This window comes from Mesoplodon bidens, assembly GCF_964165515.1.
Source record: "Mesoplodon bidens genome assembly, chromosome: 2".
NCBI classification, from domain to species: domain Eukaryota; kingdom Metazoa; phylum Chordata; class Mammalia; order Artiodactyla; family Ziphiidae; genus Mesoplodon; species Mesoplodon bidens.
Genome location: NC_138177.1, coordinates 150,073,464 through 150,086,688, shown reverse-complemented (window position 1 = coordinate 150,086,688; position 13,225 = coordinate 150,073,464). Strand labels below are relative to the sequence as shown.

Sequence of the window (13,225 nt, the reverse complement as noted above, 5' to 3'; positions counted from 1 at the left end):
ACTAAGACCCAGCGCAGCCAAAAAAAATTAATTAATTTAAAAATAATAAATAAAGCTCTCTTCTTCTCTCCCTTCTCCCATCACCGTTTCTCAGTCACTGTTGCAGGGTCTTTCCTACCACCCCTTAAATATTAGTGTTTCTAAGAATTCTGTGTTCAGCCCTCTTCTTTGTTTTTTTTAATTTTATTTATTTATTTATTTTTGGCTGCATTGGGTCTTCGTTGCTGTGCGCAGGCTTTCTCTAGTTGCGGTGAGCTGGGGGCTACTCTTCGTTGCGGTGTGAGGGCTTCTCACTGCAGTGGCTTCTCTCGTTGCGGAGCACAGGCTCTAGGGCACGAGGGCTCAGTAGTTGTGGCGCACGGGCTTAGTTGCTCTGCGGCACGTGGGATCTTCCCGGACCAGGGCTCGAACCCGTGTCCCCTGCATTGGCAGGCGGATTCGTAACCACTGCACTACCAGGGAAGCCCAAGCCCTCTTCTTTTCTTACTCAATTATTGCACTTGTTAACCGAGGCATTGTATCATTCTCCTCCATGTCCTAAGTGCTAATCAGAGCACCCAACATTTAGTGGACACTCAGCCAATGTTTATTAAATAAACCACGCTTTTTTTTTTTTTGGCCACGCTGCGCAGCTCGTGGGATCTCAGTTCCCGACCAGAAATTGAACCCAGGCCACAGCAGTGAAAGCCCAGAATCCTAACCATTAGGCCACTAGAGAACTCCCAAACCACGCTTTTAATATACAGCTGTATATTCAGTTTCTACACCTGGAATTATTCATAATTTCCTAACTTTTTGTGACCTTATCATACCGGAGAGAAAAGAGACTGGCTGAAGAGACATAGCATTTTGAATCAGTGCCCCCCCCCCCACTTCTCCCCACTCCTCCAGTTGCGGTGGATTTTGAAGGAAAACAAATCAATATAGCATCATTATGTTTTGTAAAATTGACTGCCACCTAATCCCACATTAGCTTCAAACCCCTTTTTTAAACTTGAACTTCTAGAACCAATCAGTAAAACTAAAGATTTATATATTATAATAACAAAAATTATTAGTTACCATGTATTGAGTCTTTTTATGCTCTAGGCACTGAACTCTGTGTACCGCACAAATATCTCATTTGGGCCTAACACCAAGCCTAATAGGTATTGGTATCATTCCCCCAACCACCACTTTTTTTTTTTTTTGGCCTCACCGCGAGGCATGTGGGATCTTAGTTCCCTGACCAAGGATCGAACCTGCGGCCCCTGCAGTGGAAGCACGGACTCCCAACCACTGGACCACCAGGGAATTCAGTATGATCCCATTTTATAGGTTAGAAAGATGAGCCTTGAAAAGGTTGAATAATTTACTAGCAGGTGGCAGAGATAAGGATTAAAATGGGTGGTCTGGCTCCAAAGCCCATACACCATCCAGGCGACTTCAGTGTATCCCTGCCACAGTCCCACCTACAACACCATCTGTGTCAATAGCCCACTCCCTCCCTCTGTTTGTCTATAGGCAGGAAGGGCTGACAGTAAGAACCCGGACTCTGAGTTAGGCTGCCTAGGTTCAAATCCCAGTTCCATCAGTTAACTTTGGGACCATGATCAGGTCCTTAAACTGTCTGAGATTGTTTCCTCATGAAGGAAGTGGAAATACTGATAGCACCCACTGCAGGGTGCGCTGAGGATTAAATGAGACAATGCCAGCGAAGCAGTTAGCACAGTGCCTGGCACACAATAAATGCTTAGTACTTGTTAACTACTGCTGATATCGTGGCAAACTTCTGGAACTAATTGCTGGAAATAATGGGCCAGAAATATGTATAATGAAGTGGTTATGAAAATAAGGCTAGCCTGGGACAGAGGAAAAAGAAGGTGACGAAAGTCGGTCAGCCTCACTGCTAGCTGAAGAAAAGAGGCACTGAGAAGGCATGGAGGCAGAAATGGGGGCTGGGGTTTCAGAGGAGCTGGGTGGTGGGCTGATAGCCTGGCCCCCAGCTAAAATGGCAACAGGCAGAGGAGCCTGGCTCCAGAGCAAACACTGTTTTTGCAGTAAAGAGCCTTTTCTAATGAGCCAATCTATCTCTACTTCTATTGGCATCCTGGGAACCAGGGTGCAGCTGAGATAATTTGCCTCATGCACCCTCCCTCCCCAACAAAGCACCATTACCTCCAACCCATTACATTAGCCTTTATCAGTCTTGGAAGCTCTCAGTCATCCTCCATGAGCTGCAATAATTTCAGCTAATTTCTTAAGTGTTCTAAGAGCCTGGGATGTGTTATAAGCCTAGTAATTGTTGATTGGTTCCTTTTCTGTTGTGGCTTGATTTCATACCTTGTATCCGAGCTGATGCGTGCTCTGGGTGCTTTATTACAACGAAGCTTTTTGCAAAAGCTCACATTAAAAAATAACATTAAGTACTGGGGTTGTTTTAAATCAGAGTTTAATTTTTCTACCATCTCCTGTTGTTCTTATTAGGAAGACACACAATTCTTCATAAAGATAGTGACCTCCATTATAAAGCTTTGAGCAAGTACAAAATTGAGAATTAATGATGAAGCTGATTATTTTTAGAGAAGTCCAAGAATGAGGCATAAAGTAATGAACTGGGCTAAGCCCAAGGGTGCAATGGTCATGGCACAGAGAAGCTTTGGAAATTGACCCCCAGCTTTCTGCATGCACCCTGCATTCATCAGCGCCTCTTACTCTCTAGAGAGCATGTCAGAGCCAAAGTGGCTGAACTACCCCAGAAGAGTTTCCTGGAGAACCATGAACCTGCCTGCCACTACCCCCCATGCCCCTACCCCTTCAACCTAGTGGCCCCTCTCAGATAAAGGATACAATTCAGCTGTTGTTCATCCTGGGCCATAGGTGGTATCAGGGATCAGACACGGGATGGAAAACCACCCTGAAATTCACTCTTTAACTTGTCATACAGCTACATGACTGGCTCACGTTTAGATAAGCTGCTCAGGTCCATCGGCATCTTCTTATCAGCTGTAAGCAGGTGAGTTCTGTTCTAGAGAAATTCTGGGGTCTCAGTTGCCTACCGGGCTTGTGGTATCCTTGACATTCACACCACATGGGACCTTAGCTTCTAGTTATCAGTGGGTACCTAGTAGCCCTCAGGATGGACCCAGAGGTGGTGGCAGCTGTGGTCCTGGTCTAGTTGCTCCTCCATCCCATGTTCTCCATTGATACTTTGCTAGTCAGCACCCTCTTGGTTGTGAATTACAGAAAATCGACTCATACTGGACCAGGAAAAAGTAGAAATTATTAGACTACTTAACTGAAATGTCCAGAGAGTGGAAATCCATATTTCAGGCCTGACTATATCCAGGGGCTCAAAAAATGTCATCAGTACTTGGTCTCTCCCTCTTTTTTTCCATTTCTCAGTATTTGGTCTATACCGCTTTTTCTCCATTTCTCAGCTCTGTTTTCCTCTATATTCATAGGCCTCCATGTGTTGAGGTCCTCAGTACTCCAGACATGCATCCTTCTAGCTCAGTCACACCAAAAAGAGAACACGTCTTTCCCAAGCGTTCCCAAGAAAGTCCCAGGTTTTGAGCCTCACTGGACCAACTTAGGTCACATGCCTGGCCCCAAACCAATTACTGCAGCCAGAAGGATGACACACCTTCACCTTCTCACCCTCCCAAAACCACATGGCTCATGAGTGGTGGAGGGGTGATCTCCCATGGGACAGCTGAGGTGCCCTTTCAAGAAGAAGAGACACAGATGCTGGAAATCCAAGCACAGGAAATGGCCGTTGTATTTAACTTCTGCATTTCCTTCTGGAAGGAAGAATTTCCAAACTATTATGTCACTTTACCCACGAACACTTCCTGGGTAGGAGGAGCATATGAAGAAAGGTCCTTGAGATCCCTTAGAAAGGTTAGTGTCAAGGAACTTGACAATGTCTTATTTCTACTTTTCTATCCCTCTGGACAGTAATCGATATCTTACAGAATTTCTTGAGGTCGGAGGGGCCCTAACACTCTTGGAAATACTTGCACTGAAGAAGATCGAGGAGGAGGACAAGAAGGAATCCATCAAGCTACTTCAGGTTATCGCAAACTCTGGCAGGAAGTACAAGGAGCTCATCTGTGAAAGCTATGGTGGGTACCGTGTAGAACAAGGGTGTCACTTCTCCTGTCTCCCTGGGGGCCGCCCCCAGCACTGCTAGAGGAAAACGCATCACGGACCTGGTTGCACAGGAAGCATTCTGTAGAGTGGACTCACTTAGCTCCTGTCCGGATCACCACCGGCAGACCCAGAGTTACGATTTTCTTGATTTATCATTTGCTCAAATCTTTCCATGGTGGTTTTGGAAATACTTCATTTCAAATATATCCTCTTTTGTGCATCCATTCAACAAAGATTTGTTGAGCCATTTATGAATAATTCTAGAAATAAGATTGACCTAAAATCGTTGAATATGTGTGCTAGGTATATGCTAAGGTGCTGGGAACACAAAGATGAATAAAATACAGTCCTCGTCCTCAAAGAGCTTACAGTGCCATGAGAAAAGGAAATAACCCGGTAATTTCAGTATGTCCCACCAAGTGGTCTGCTTGAGGTGTGCACAGGAGATGCCATCCCCCACGCATCCCTCTTTAAAGCACTTCCCTCACTGCTCTTTCCTCATTTCTCCCCCATGGCCTCTCTGAGCCTTGGTGTATTTATCCTAAAAAGGGACCAACACCTCCCTTTCAGTGTAGTTTCCAGGGCTAAATAAGGCACTATTTGTCAAAAAACATTTAGTGCTGAGCGCTATCTATGTGTTAGTTATCATACAGCAATCAAAAGTGCAAGTTTTATTTGTGCATTTTGCAGAGCCATTTTAAATTTTAAAACAGATTTTGACAAGTTAACATGCCTGTGTTGAAACAAAATCCCCCAGCCACCTAGGCACGAGGTGAAAACAGTAGCGATGCAACATGAGAACAGAGCCTCGATTTTGCTTTGACTGGACAGGCCTTGTTAAATACATCTTAATCCTATTACTTCATATTATGTAACCTTGAGTAAGGATTATTTTCATAAACCCCTTCCAATTTAGCATTTCCTCTCTCCTTTGCTCAGGTGTACGATCCATAGCAGAATTTTTGGCAAAGTCTAAGTCAGAAGAGACCCAGGAAGAAGTGCATGTTCTGTTGGATTCTTTGATCCACAGTAATCCCAAGTACCAGAATCAAGTGTACAAAGGTCTAATAGCTTTGCTGCCCTGTGCGTCCCCGAAAGCTCAGCAGCTGTCCCTGCAGACTCTCAGGACTGCCCAGGTGAGCCCAGGCTGCATGCTCTGGTGGTTCTGATTCCAACTCAGTAATCTGACAATTACCTTCCACAGTTGCACTCCATGCAGGCATGAGAAACAGAGCTCAACCTCCCACTGCATGTCTGCTGTTCCATCAGCGTTACTTCCAGAAGGCCGGGGCAGGGCAGAGAGTTCGTGTCTCCAAGCAGAGTGATTTGTCCTGTTTACTTAAGGATCAGAAAGATGTTGGCAGACTTAAAAGTGGTTGAGACAAGCAGCAAGGATGATGAAAGGACCGTAGAAAAGATTAACGGAGTCAGTTTGGTAGGGAAAGAATCATGGTGCATTTGTAGGCAGCATTTAAGTGAAGAAAGAAGCCAGATCTCCGGTGCTTGGGAAAGCTCCATTTCTCTCATTGTCTTCTGCCTTCCTCTCGGTGCCCTAGACTGCAGCAAAGTCAGCTTTGGGGCATGGCGACCACACGAAGACACCATGTAAGGAGGGAACAGAGGCTCCAAGAGAGGTTTTGAGATGAACCATCAAAAGCTCTCAGTAGTACAGCTCCAGGAAGGGCTGGAGGCAGGGAGGCAGTTAAGAGACCAAAGAGATGATACGGCCTGAACCATGGCAGGAGGAATCGAGGTGACCAGGTTGGACAGACATTTGGGAGGCAGAGTGTATGGGACTTGGGGCAGTAAAAGAAAAGGAGTCAAGAAGACACCAGCTTTGGACTTAGACCACGGGGTGAGTTGTGTGCCACGAAGAGAACAGGAAAAACGTATCTGATTTAGGTTTTGACCCAATAAACTTGATGAGCCTTGGTGGCTCCCAAGTGCCCATCTCAGGAGAAGGCCAAGCTGGTTGCAGAAGATGTAGATGGATGACTTGTGCAAAAAATACTGAACACTGAGCTCCCCTCCTGTAGAATCTGACAGATTTGGGTGGCCTTTAAGTTCCCCCAGGCAATTCTGATTCCTAGCTCAATTGAGGAATCACTGCTCGGGACATCTAGTAGAGATGCCCACAGGACAGTAGAAAATAAAAGTCTGAGGCTCCAGAGAGAGATCCGAGATGAAGATGGCAGTTTGGAGTTCATGAACAGAGAAGTGATATCCAAAAGAGTAGAAGTCAATAAGATCCCCCAGGTAGAATACACCAAGTACAAAGAGAAGGAACACTGCCAACATTTAAGAGATGAGCTGAGGAAGAAGATCAGCAAAACATCTGATTATCATTATTGTTTCCAGTTTCCATTTATTAAGTGCCTCCTACATGCCAGGCACTGTGCTCAGGGCTTGCTTACACTGTTTCTTTTAGTCTTCACAGTGGCTGATGGAGACAGGTATTATCATCCCCATTTTAAAAGTGATGCTAACGAGCCTTAGGAGGGTGTTCGGTGACTTATTCAAGGCCACACACTAAGTAGAAGATATATACCAAGTGAACATTAAAATCCAACTCTAACTCCAAAGTCCTTATTCTTTCCATATACCACTCTGCCTCCTTGAAAAAGAATGATGGCGGGGGGTGGGCGTGGGGGTGGGATGAACTGGGAGATTGGGATTGACATGTATACACTGATGTGTATAAAATGGATGACTAATAAGAAAAAGTAAGTAAATAAAAAATAAACATTAAAAAAGAAAAAGAATGATAAGCCATAAAAGAAGAAGAGGAAAACACAGGGCTGTGAAAAATAAGGGAAAAGAGTTTCAAGAAGAAGGACATGGACTTCCCTGGTGATGCAGTGGTTAAGAATCCACCTGCCAATGCAGGGAACACGGGTTCGATCCCTGGTCCGGGAAGATCCCACATGCCGAGGAGCAACTAAGCCCTTGCACCACAACTACTGAAGCCCTGGCACCTAGAGCCTGTGCTCCCCAACAAGAGAAGCCACCACAATGAGTAGGCCCCGCTCTCCACCACTTGAGAAAGCCCATGCACAGCAACGAAGACCCAACACAGCCAAAAATTAATTAATTAATTAATTTTGAAAAAATAAAAGAAGAAGGACATGATCAGTTGGCTCAAATACAGCAGAGAGATTCAGTGCAGGTAGAACAGAAAGCTGAGCTCAGCAGGAAAAGTTTTGGTGAATTAGGGGACTGTCCAATGGCAGGAAAAATTAAATTACAGCCACCTGTCAAAGGATGCATGGAGGATGAAGAAGTAGCTTCCCCTGGGAAGCTTAGGTGTAAAGGGGGAAAGAGCAGTAGCAAGAGGAGACAGAGTTGAAGGACAGTTGCTTTCAATCTGGGTGATCTTGAGAATGTTTAATGCCAAAAGACAGGAGCCAGTGCACGGGTAGAAGACACAGACAGGAGGGTTGCCTGATTAGGTGAGATCCTGAGAGAGAGAAGATTTAGGATTTTGGATGAGTTCCACTCTCTCCAGCCTGTGCCTGTCTTTCCTGCAGCCAAGATAGCCGACTTGTCCCTGCACCTCTAGCAGTGGCCAGCTAGCCTCCACTGAGTGCCTCCTGAGCCAGAGGGTTCAGTGGCAACCTCGGCAGAGTCTCTGGAGATTCCTGGCTGCCCATCTCCGCCCCTCCTCTCCAGAAGAAATTAACTTCGGACTTCCCTGCTGGCGCAGTGGTTGGGAATCCGCCTGCCAAATGCAGGGGACACGGGTTCGATCCCTGGTCCTGGAGGATCCCGCGTGCCACAACTGCTGGGCCTGTGCGCCTGGAGCCCGTGCTCCGTAGCTGGGGAGGCCACCGCGGTGGCAGGCCCGCGCACCACGGCGAGGAGTGGCCCCCGCTCACCACAACTAGAGAGGGCCCACGTGCAGCAACGAAGACCCAACACAGGCAAAATAATTAATTAATTAATTTTTAAAAAGAGAGAGAGAGCTCTCCCTCCTTACTAGTATGCAAAAAATTGAGTATAATGTTAAAAAAAAAAAAAGAAATTAACCTCTCGGGTGCAGGGCCAGGGCCCAGTGACTCACTGCTGCCCCCCTCTCCCCATTCAGCTAAGGCTGCCCGGCTGTTTGAAGTCAGCTTTTCACTTCTCCCAGGTGGACTAGACGGAAAGGAAAGAGTAACCACCTTGTCCTGCTGTCTTTCTTGCCAGTCGATCATCGGGACGACACACCCTGGCATTGTGGACTGCGTGCTGAGCGTGCTGCGCACTATGCACCTGGAAGTCCAGTATGAAGGTAGGGGAGGCGGCCGGGTCTGCTCCAGATGGCACAGGGTCGCCATGAGAACTAGGCAGCTTTGCTCTGAGACGTTTTCTCCTATTCACAAAGAGCCTTATTGAGTGTCCTAGACAGCCTCGGCAGACGGAAGGTGCTGGCTCTGTGACGATGGGCAAGTTATTCAGAAAACGACAGTCACATTCTGTGCCTGGAATCAGCCATGTGCTCTAGCAGTTGTCAGAATGTGCCTGGGTCCAGAGCTGGCTCTGGTTCCCAGACTTATGTGGCACTTCCCCTCCAAACAAAAATCACCCTGAGGACTGTTCTTCTAAGAAACTAGATTGGGTAATGGTAGTATTAATACGTTTTCATTTATTGAGTATGCCTATGTGCCAGCCACTTTCCATGCATTGCTCCATTTAATTCTCAAAATAACCACAAGAGTATAGATTCTGGTACATATTAGATATTCAAATGTTCAAATGAATGAATGGTGGGGGTTGGCATTTTTATGTTTTTCAAGCTAAAGCACTGAAGCACAGAGAGATTAAGTATGCTTCCCAAAGTTACACAGCTGACCAGATTCAAACCAGATCTGTCTGACTGCAAAGCCTATGCTTTTAACATGCAGCACATGGCAGGTGTTTCCAGGATGTTATTTCCTTCCCTGCTCTTACGATGGTTCAGAGAAGGGAGATTCTGTTTTCAACAGGAGAGATCAAGGAAGCGTTCTCTGGGAAGGTGGTATTTGAGCTGAGCCTTGAAAAATGGGAAGGTAGAAAGCAGAGAAGGGCATTCTGGAAAGGGGAATGGTGCAAAGGAAGGCCCAGACACAGGGAAGTACAAGATGTGTCTGGGGAGTGGTATGGAGATCATTTGGTGGAGGTTTGGTAGCAGTCTCGGTCTAGGAAGACCTAGGAAGGTAGGCCAGGACCAGATCATGGAGCACCTTGAATGTCAGATGGAATAGCAGGCCAGAGCCACAGGGAGACTTTAGGCTGGAGTTGTTCAGACAACAAAATGGAATGTGCTGATCTAGCAGGATAGAGAGGCCCCAGGAAGAGAGAGGAAGGACAGGACTGGGGAGCGCCTGGGTGTGGAGAGTGGGATGGCACATGAAGGGGGAATGGGCCTAGCCGAGGAGGCCAGGGCAAGGAGACCCATAAGGCAGGAAGGGTCTGGGTGGCACTACATATCAGGACTTCTGTGCCCAGGATGACAGGCTGAGCCCCAGGTCCAGGAAGCCTAGGAGGGTCAGAGGGAGGAGGCCGGTACCAGGGTTAAGGTATACAAGTGAGACCCTGGGGATCAGCAAAGGCCTGGCGCTTACTCCCAGCCTAGATTGTTTTCTGGAGGCAGTGTTGAGATTGAATGCCCACCTTATCTTTCCTTCAGCAGCACTGTCAACTTTGTATTTGTTTGACCCCTGTGGGGGTGCATGGACTCCTGTGTTGGGAAGTAATGCTATGTTGGAATTGGTTACCAGCTGGAGCAGAGCCTCTTAGCTGGGGAGGAGTTGCCAGGTGGAGTGGTAGAGGCACCTAAGTCAAGGTCAGGCCCAGCAGCAGAGAGTTGTTGCTGGCATTGGAGCAAGGGGGTGAGCTGGCGGTGGAATCATGTCAGGAGGCTTAATCAAACAACCCCGAGGAGACTAGATTGGATGGCGCTGTGACCTCCCTCCCCTCACCCAACTTCCACATGGCAAAGTGACCATTCCGCCACTTCCCCCCTTAAGCATTTCTTCTCTGAGGGCTTCCCTGACCTGCCTTCACCCCTGCCCAAATGTCAGCCTCCTTCCTTTTTACCATCTTGCTCCCTCCTCCCCACCAGCACCTGCCTCCATTGAAGCAGTTATCTCCAGAATGGTAACTGCCCTTTACATAGACTGTGCACAGTTTCCGTGCAGCTCTCATAGTTTTTGTCCTTATACCCCCAGCACAGTCCCCAGCGTATGTTAGGTCCTCAGTAGGTGTTTGTTGAGTGCATGAGGGAGGGAGGGAGTCCTGCACATGCACACTGTATTAGTGACTACTTGCCTAAATGCCTTCCCCTCTGAGCAGCTTCAGGGCAGGGACAGGGTCTGATTCATCTCTTTTTCCAGCTCAGGGCCTGGCATATAAAGGGTGGTGTGCAGTAGAAGTTTGTTGAATAAATTTATGAAAAAATGGCTTTGCTTCAGTTTCGCTGATGAAGTCCTCCAGAGTTGAACTGGCCCAGCTTCTTCCCATATCAGGCCCAATCTAGAGTCCTGCTGCGTTTATTACGTAACAACTGACTCTGGAGCATGAATTGTCACTGCCTTTTTGGTTTGATGTCTGCTGGTGTGAAACTGTGCACCTCAAAATAATTTCGGATAAGCCAGACTCGTAACAGGGGTACAAGAAATGTCTGTTGAATGAAAGAATTATTCTTTTTTACCGGGCACTTCAAAATAGCCTTCGTGTCCCTGGGAATATAGAGCATGCATGTGCATTGATCGTCCACCAGGGGGAACTATTTCACACGATTGGTGGAGTGGAAGTTAAGGGCAAAAATATGGTTCTCAGTTTTCACGGCAACTCCTCCAAAGGCAGGAGAGGGAAAGTCTGACAGGTCTTAGGTGGGGCCTAACATTGATGACCGGAGGGGATCAGAGATGAATTTCTCTGAGTTTGAGGACACCAAATTGCAAGACCAAGGTGGAGCCCCCCCAGGATGGTGGCAACATCAGGGGGAGCCAGTGATATAGCTGAAGGGACTAAGCTTTATAAGGGCTTGTTTTCTAAAAACAAGTATTAATTGAACATCTGTGGTGTGCCAAGTGCTATGCCAAGTACTAGGGTTTTGTCTGTGTTTGTTTGTATTTGAGGAGAAAAAGGAATGGTTTGGAAGGAGGAAGTTACCGAGGCCGTGCTCTCTACCCTGTGTGCTGCATGGGGCGGGGGACGACATCCTTCCCTGAGAAGGCTCCAGGGAAAGTGGATTCTCAGGGGGAGTCCCGTGAAAACAGGAGGTGGAGAGGTTCGGTGGGCCTGGTGACCCTTTCTCTCGCAGTGGGCGTCTGTGATGGAGGAGCCAGGAGACGACCCCACCTCCTTTTCCACTGAGACCTTCCCCGCTCCAAACCTACCAACCTTACTGGCCTGTCACCCACCTCCTCTACTCTCTTTCCCATTACAACAGAGTGTCCCTACTCCCGTCACAGGCCACCTCCTTGACCCCAAGTTCCCCTCCAGCTCCTCATTTTTCCATTTTCTTCCATCATGTTGGGAATAAAATTTGAAATACCTAGTTTTTTCAGCCCAGATGGCTAAGTGGAAGCTGTGCGTCTTAAGTGACTCTTTACTTTCTGAGAGTTCTTAGGGCCAAGGCACAAGGTTCGGAGGAGGAAAAGGAGAAGGAAGGTAGGAGATGATAAGGCTCTTGAGCAGAGGTGGGGGGGTATTCTGGCTACCTATTTCTTATAACAAGTCACCCCAGTTTTAGTGTTGTAAAACTATCACTATTTTATTCTCACATATTATGTAGGTCAGGAATTTGAACATGACACAGCAGAGATGGATTATCTTTGCTCCATGATTCCCGGGGCCTCAGTTGGAAGACAGCTGGGACCACAGCAGGAACTCGAGTGAGGCTGATGAGGATCACTCTTACTGATTTTTCCTTTTGTCTTGGGCTCCAATATGGCTCCATGTGGCACTCTTACTGTTTTTATTTAACATTTTGATAGGTCGTTCTTCATTCATTTTTTTGCATTGATTTTTTTAATTGCATTAAAAAGTATCTATCTTGATTACTGGATTTTTTTTTTTTTTTTTTTTTTTTTGCAGTACACAGGCCTCTCACCTCTGTGGCCTCTCCCATTGCGGAGCACAGGCTCCAGACACGCAGGCCCAGTGGCCATGGCTCACAGGCCCAGCCACTCCGCGGCATGTGGGATCTTCCCGGACCGGGGCACGAACCCGTTTCCCCCGCATTGGCAGGCGGACTCTCAACCACTGCGCCACCAGGGAAGCCCTTGATTACTGGATTTTGATCTCTCCCTTAAATTTTGCATCAGAGGCAAATGCTTCACTTGCCTCACCCAAGACCAAGCCTTGAGCAGCACAAGGAGGCTGGGATCTTCTGGGTCTTGAAGGTGGGACTCAGAGCTGGGACTGTGCACTGCAGCACCTACATGTGGCCTCTCCCCGTAGCTTAGGCTTCTCTCAGCTTGGTGGCCGGATTCTAAGAGGAATCCTGAGTGAGCTTCCAAGATATTCCAGACCGAAGCTGCATAGCCTTTCCTGACCTAGCTTTTTTAAAAAAATAAATTTATTTATTTTATTTTTGGCTGTGTTAGGTCCTCGTCGCTGTGTGCAGGCTTCCTCTAGTTGCAGCGAGCGGGGGCTACTCTTCGTTGCGGTGTGCAGGCTTCTCATTGCAGTGGCTTCTCTTGTTGCGGAGCACAGGCTCTAGGCACGCGGGCTCAGTAGTTGTGGCTCGTGGGCTCTAGAGCGCAGGCTCAGTAGTTGTGGTGCAGGGGCTTAGTTATTCCGCGGCATGTGGGATCTTCCTGGACCAGGGATCGAACCTGTGTCCCCTGCATGGGCAGGCGGATTCTTAACCACTGTGCCACCAGGGAAGCCCAACCTAGCTTCTTAAGTCACATAGCATCATTTCCCGGCCAGATTCAAAGGAAGCAAGTAGATCCCACATCTTGATGGGAGGGGGGGTCAAATGATTTTGTGGCCAAGTTTTAAAACCACTGCAGTGGGCCGCGTGGCAGCTGGGGCACATATGTTGTGGTGGCTCCATGTCTGTCTAGGTGGGATAAGCTTCTCTTTCTTCCTTTTTCTCCCCTTTCTCCATATTTTCATG

The 13,225-nt window shown here is 47.5% G+C and overlaps 1 protein-coding gene across 2 annotated transcripts in view; it reads left to right on the top strand.

Moving 5' to 3' along the window:
* ARMH1 (armadillo like helical domain containing 1) overlaps nucleotides 1–12,885 on the top strand; it is a 32,090-nt gene extending 19,205 nt beyond the window's left edge. Inside the window, exons 4-8 of one of the 2 annotated variants that reach the window (XM_081226337.1) lie at nucleotides 2,927–2,995; nucleotides 3,940–4,106; nucleotides 5,074–5,270; nucleotides 8,320–8,404; nucleotides 12,196–12,885. In XM_081226337.1, coding sequence (XP_081082463.1) covers nucleotides 2,927–2,995; nucleotides 3,940–4,106; nucleotides 5,074–5,270; nucleotides 8,320–8,404; nucleotides 12,196–12,401 — 724 coding nt within the window. In that variant the 3' untranslated portion in view covers nucleotides 12,402–12,885. The other variant, XM_081226338.1, reaches the window with a different exon arrangement.
* Nucleotides 12,886–13,225: the final 340 nt, after the last annotated feature.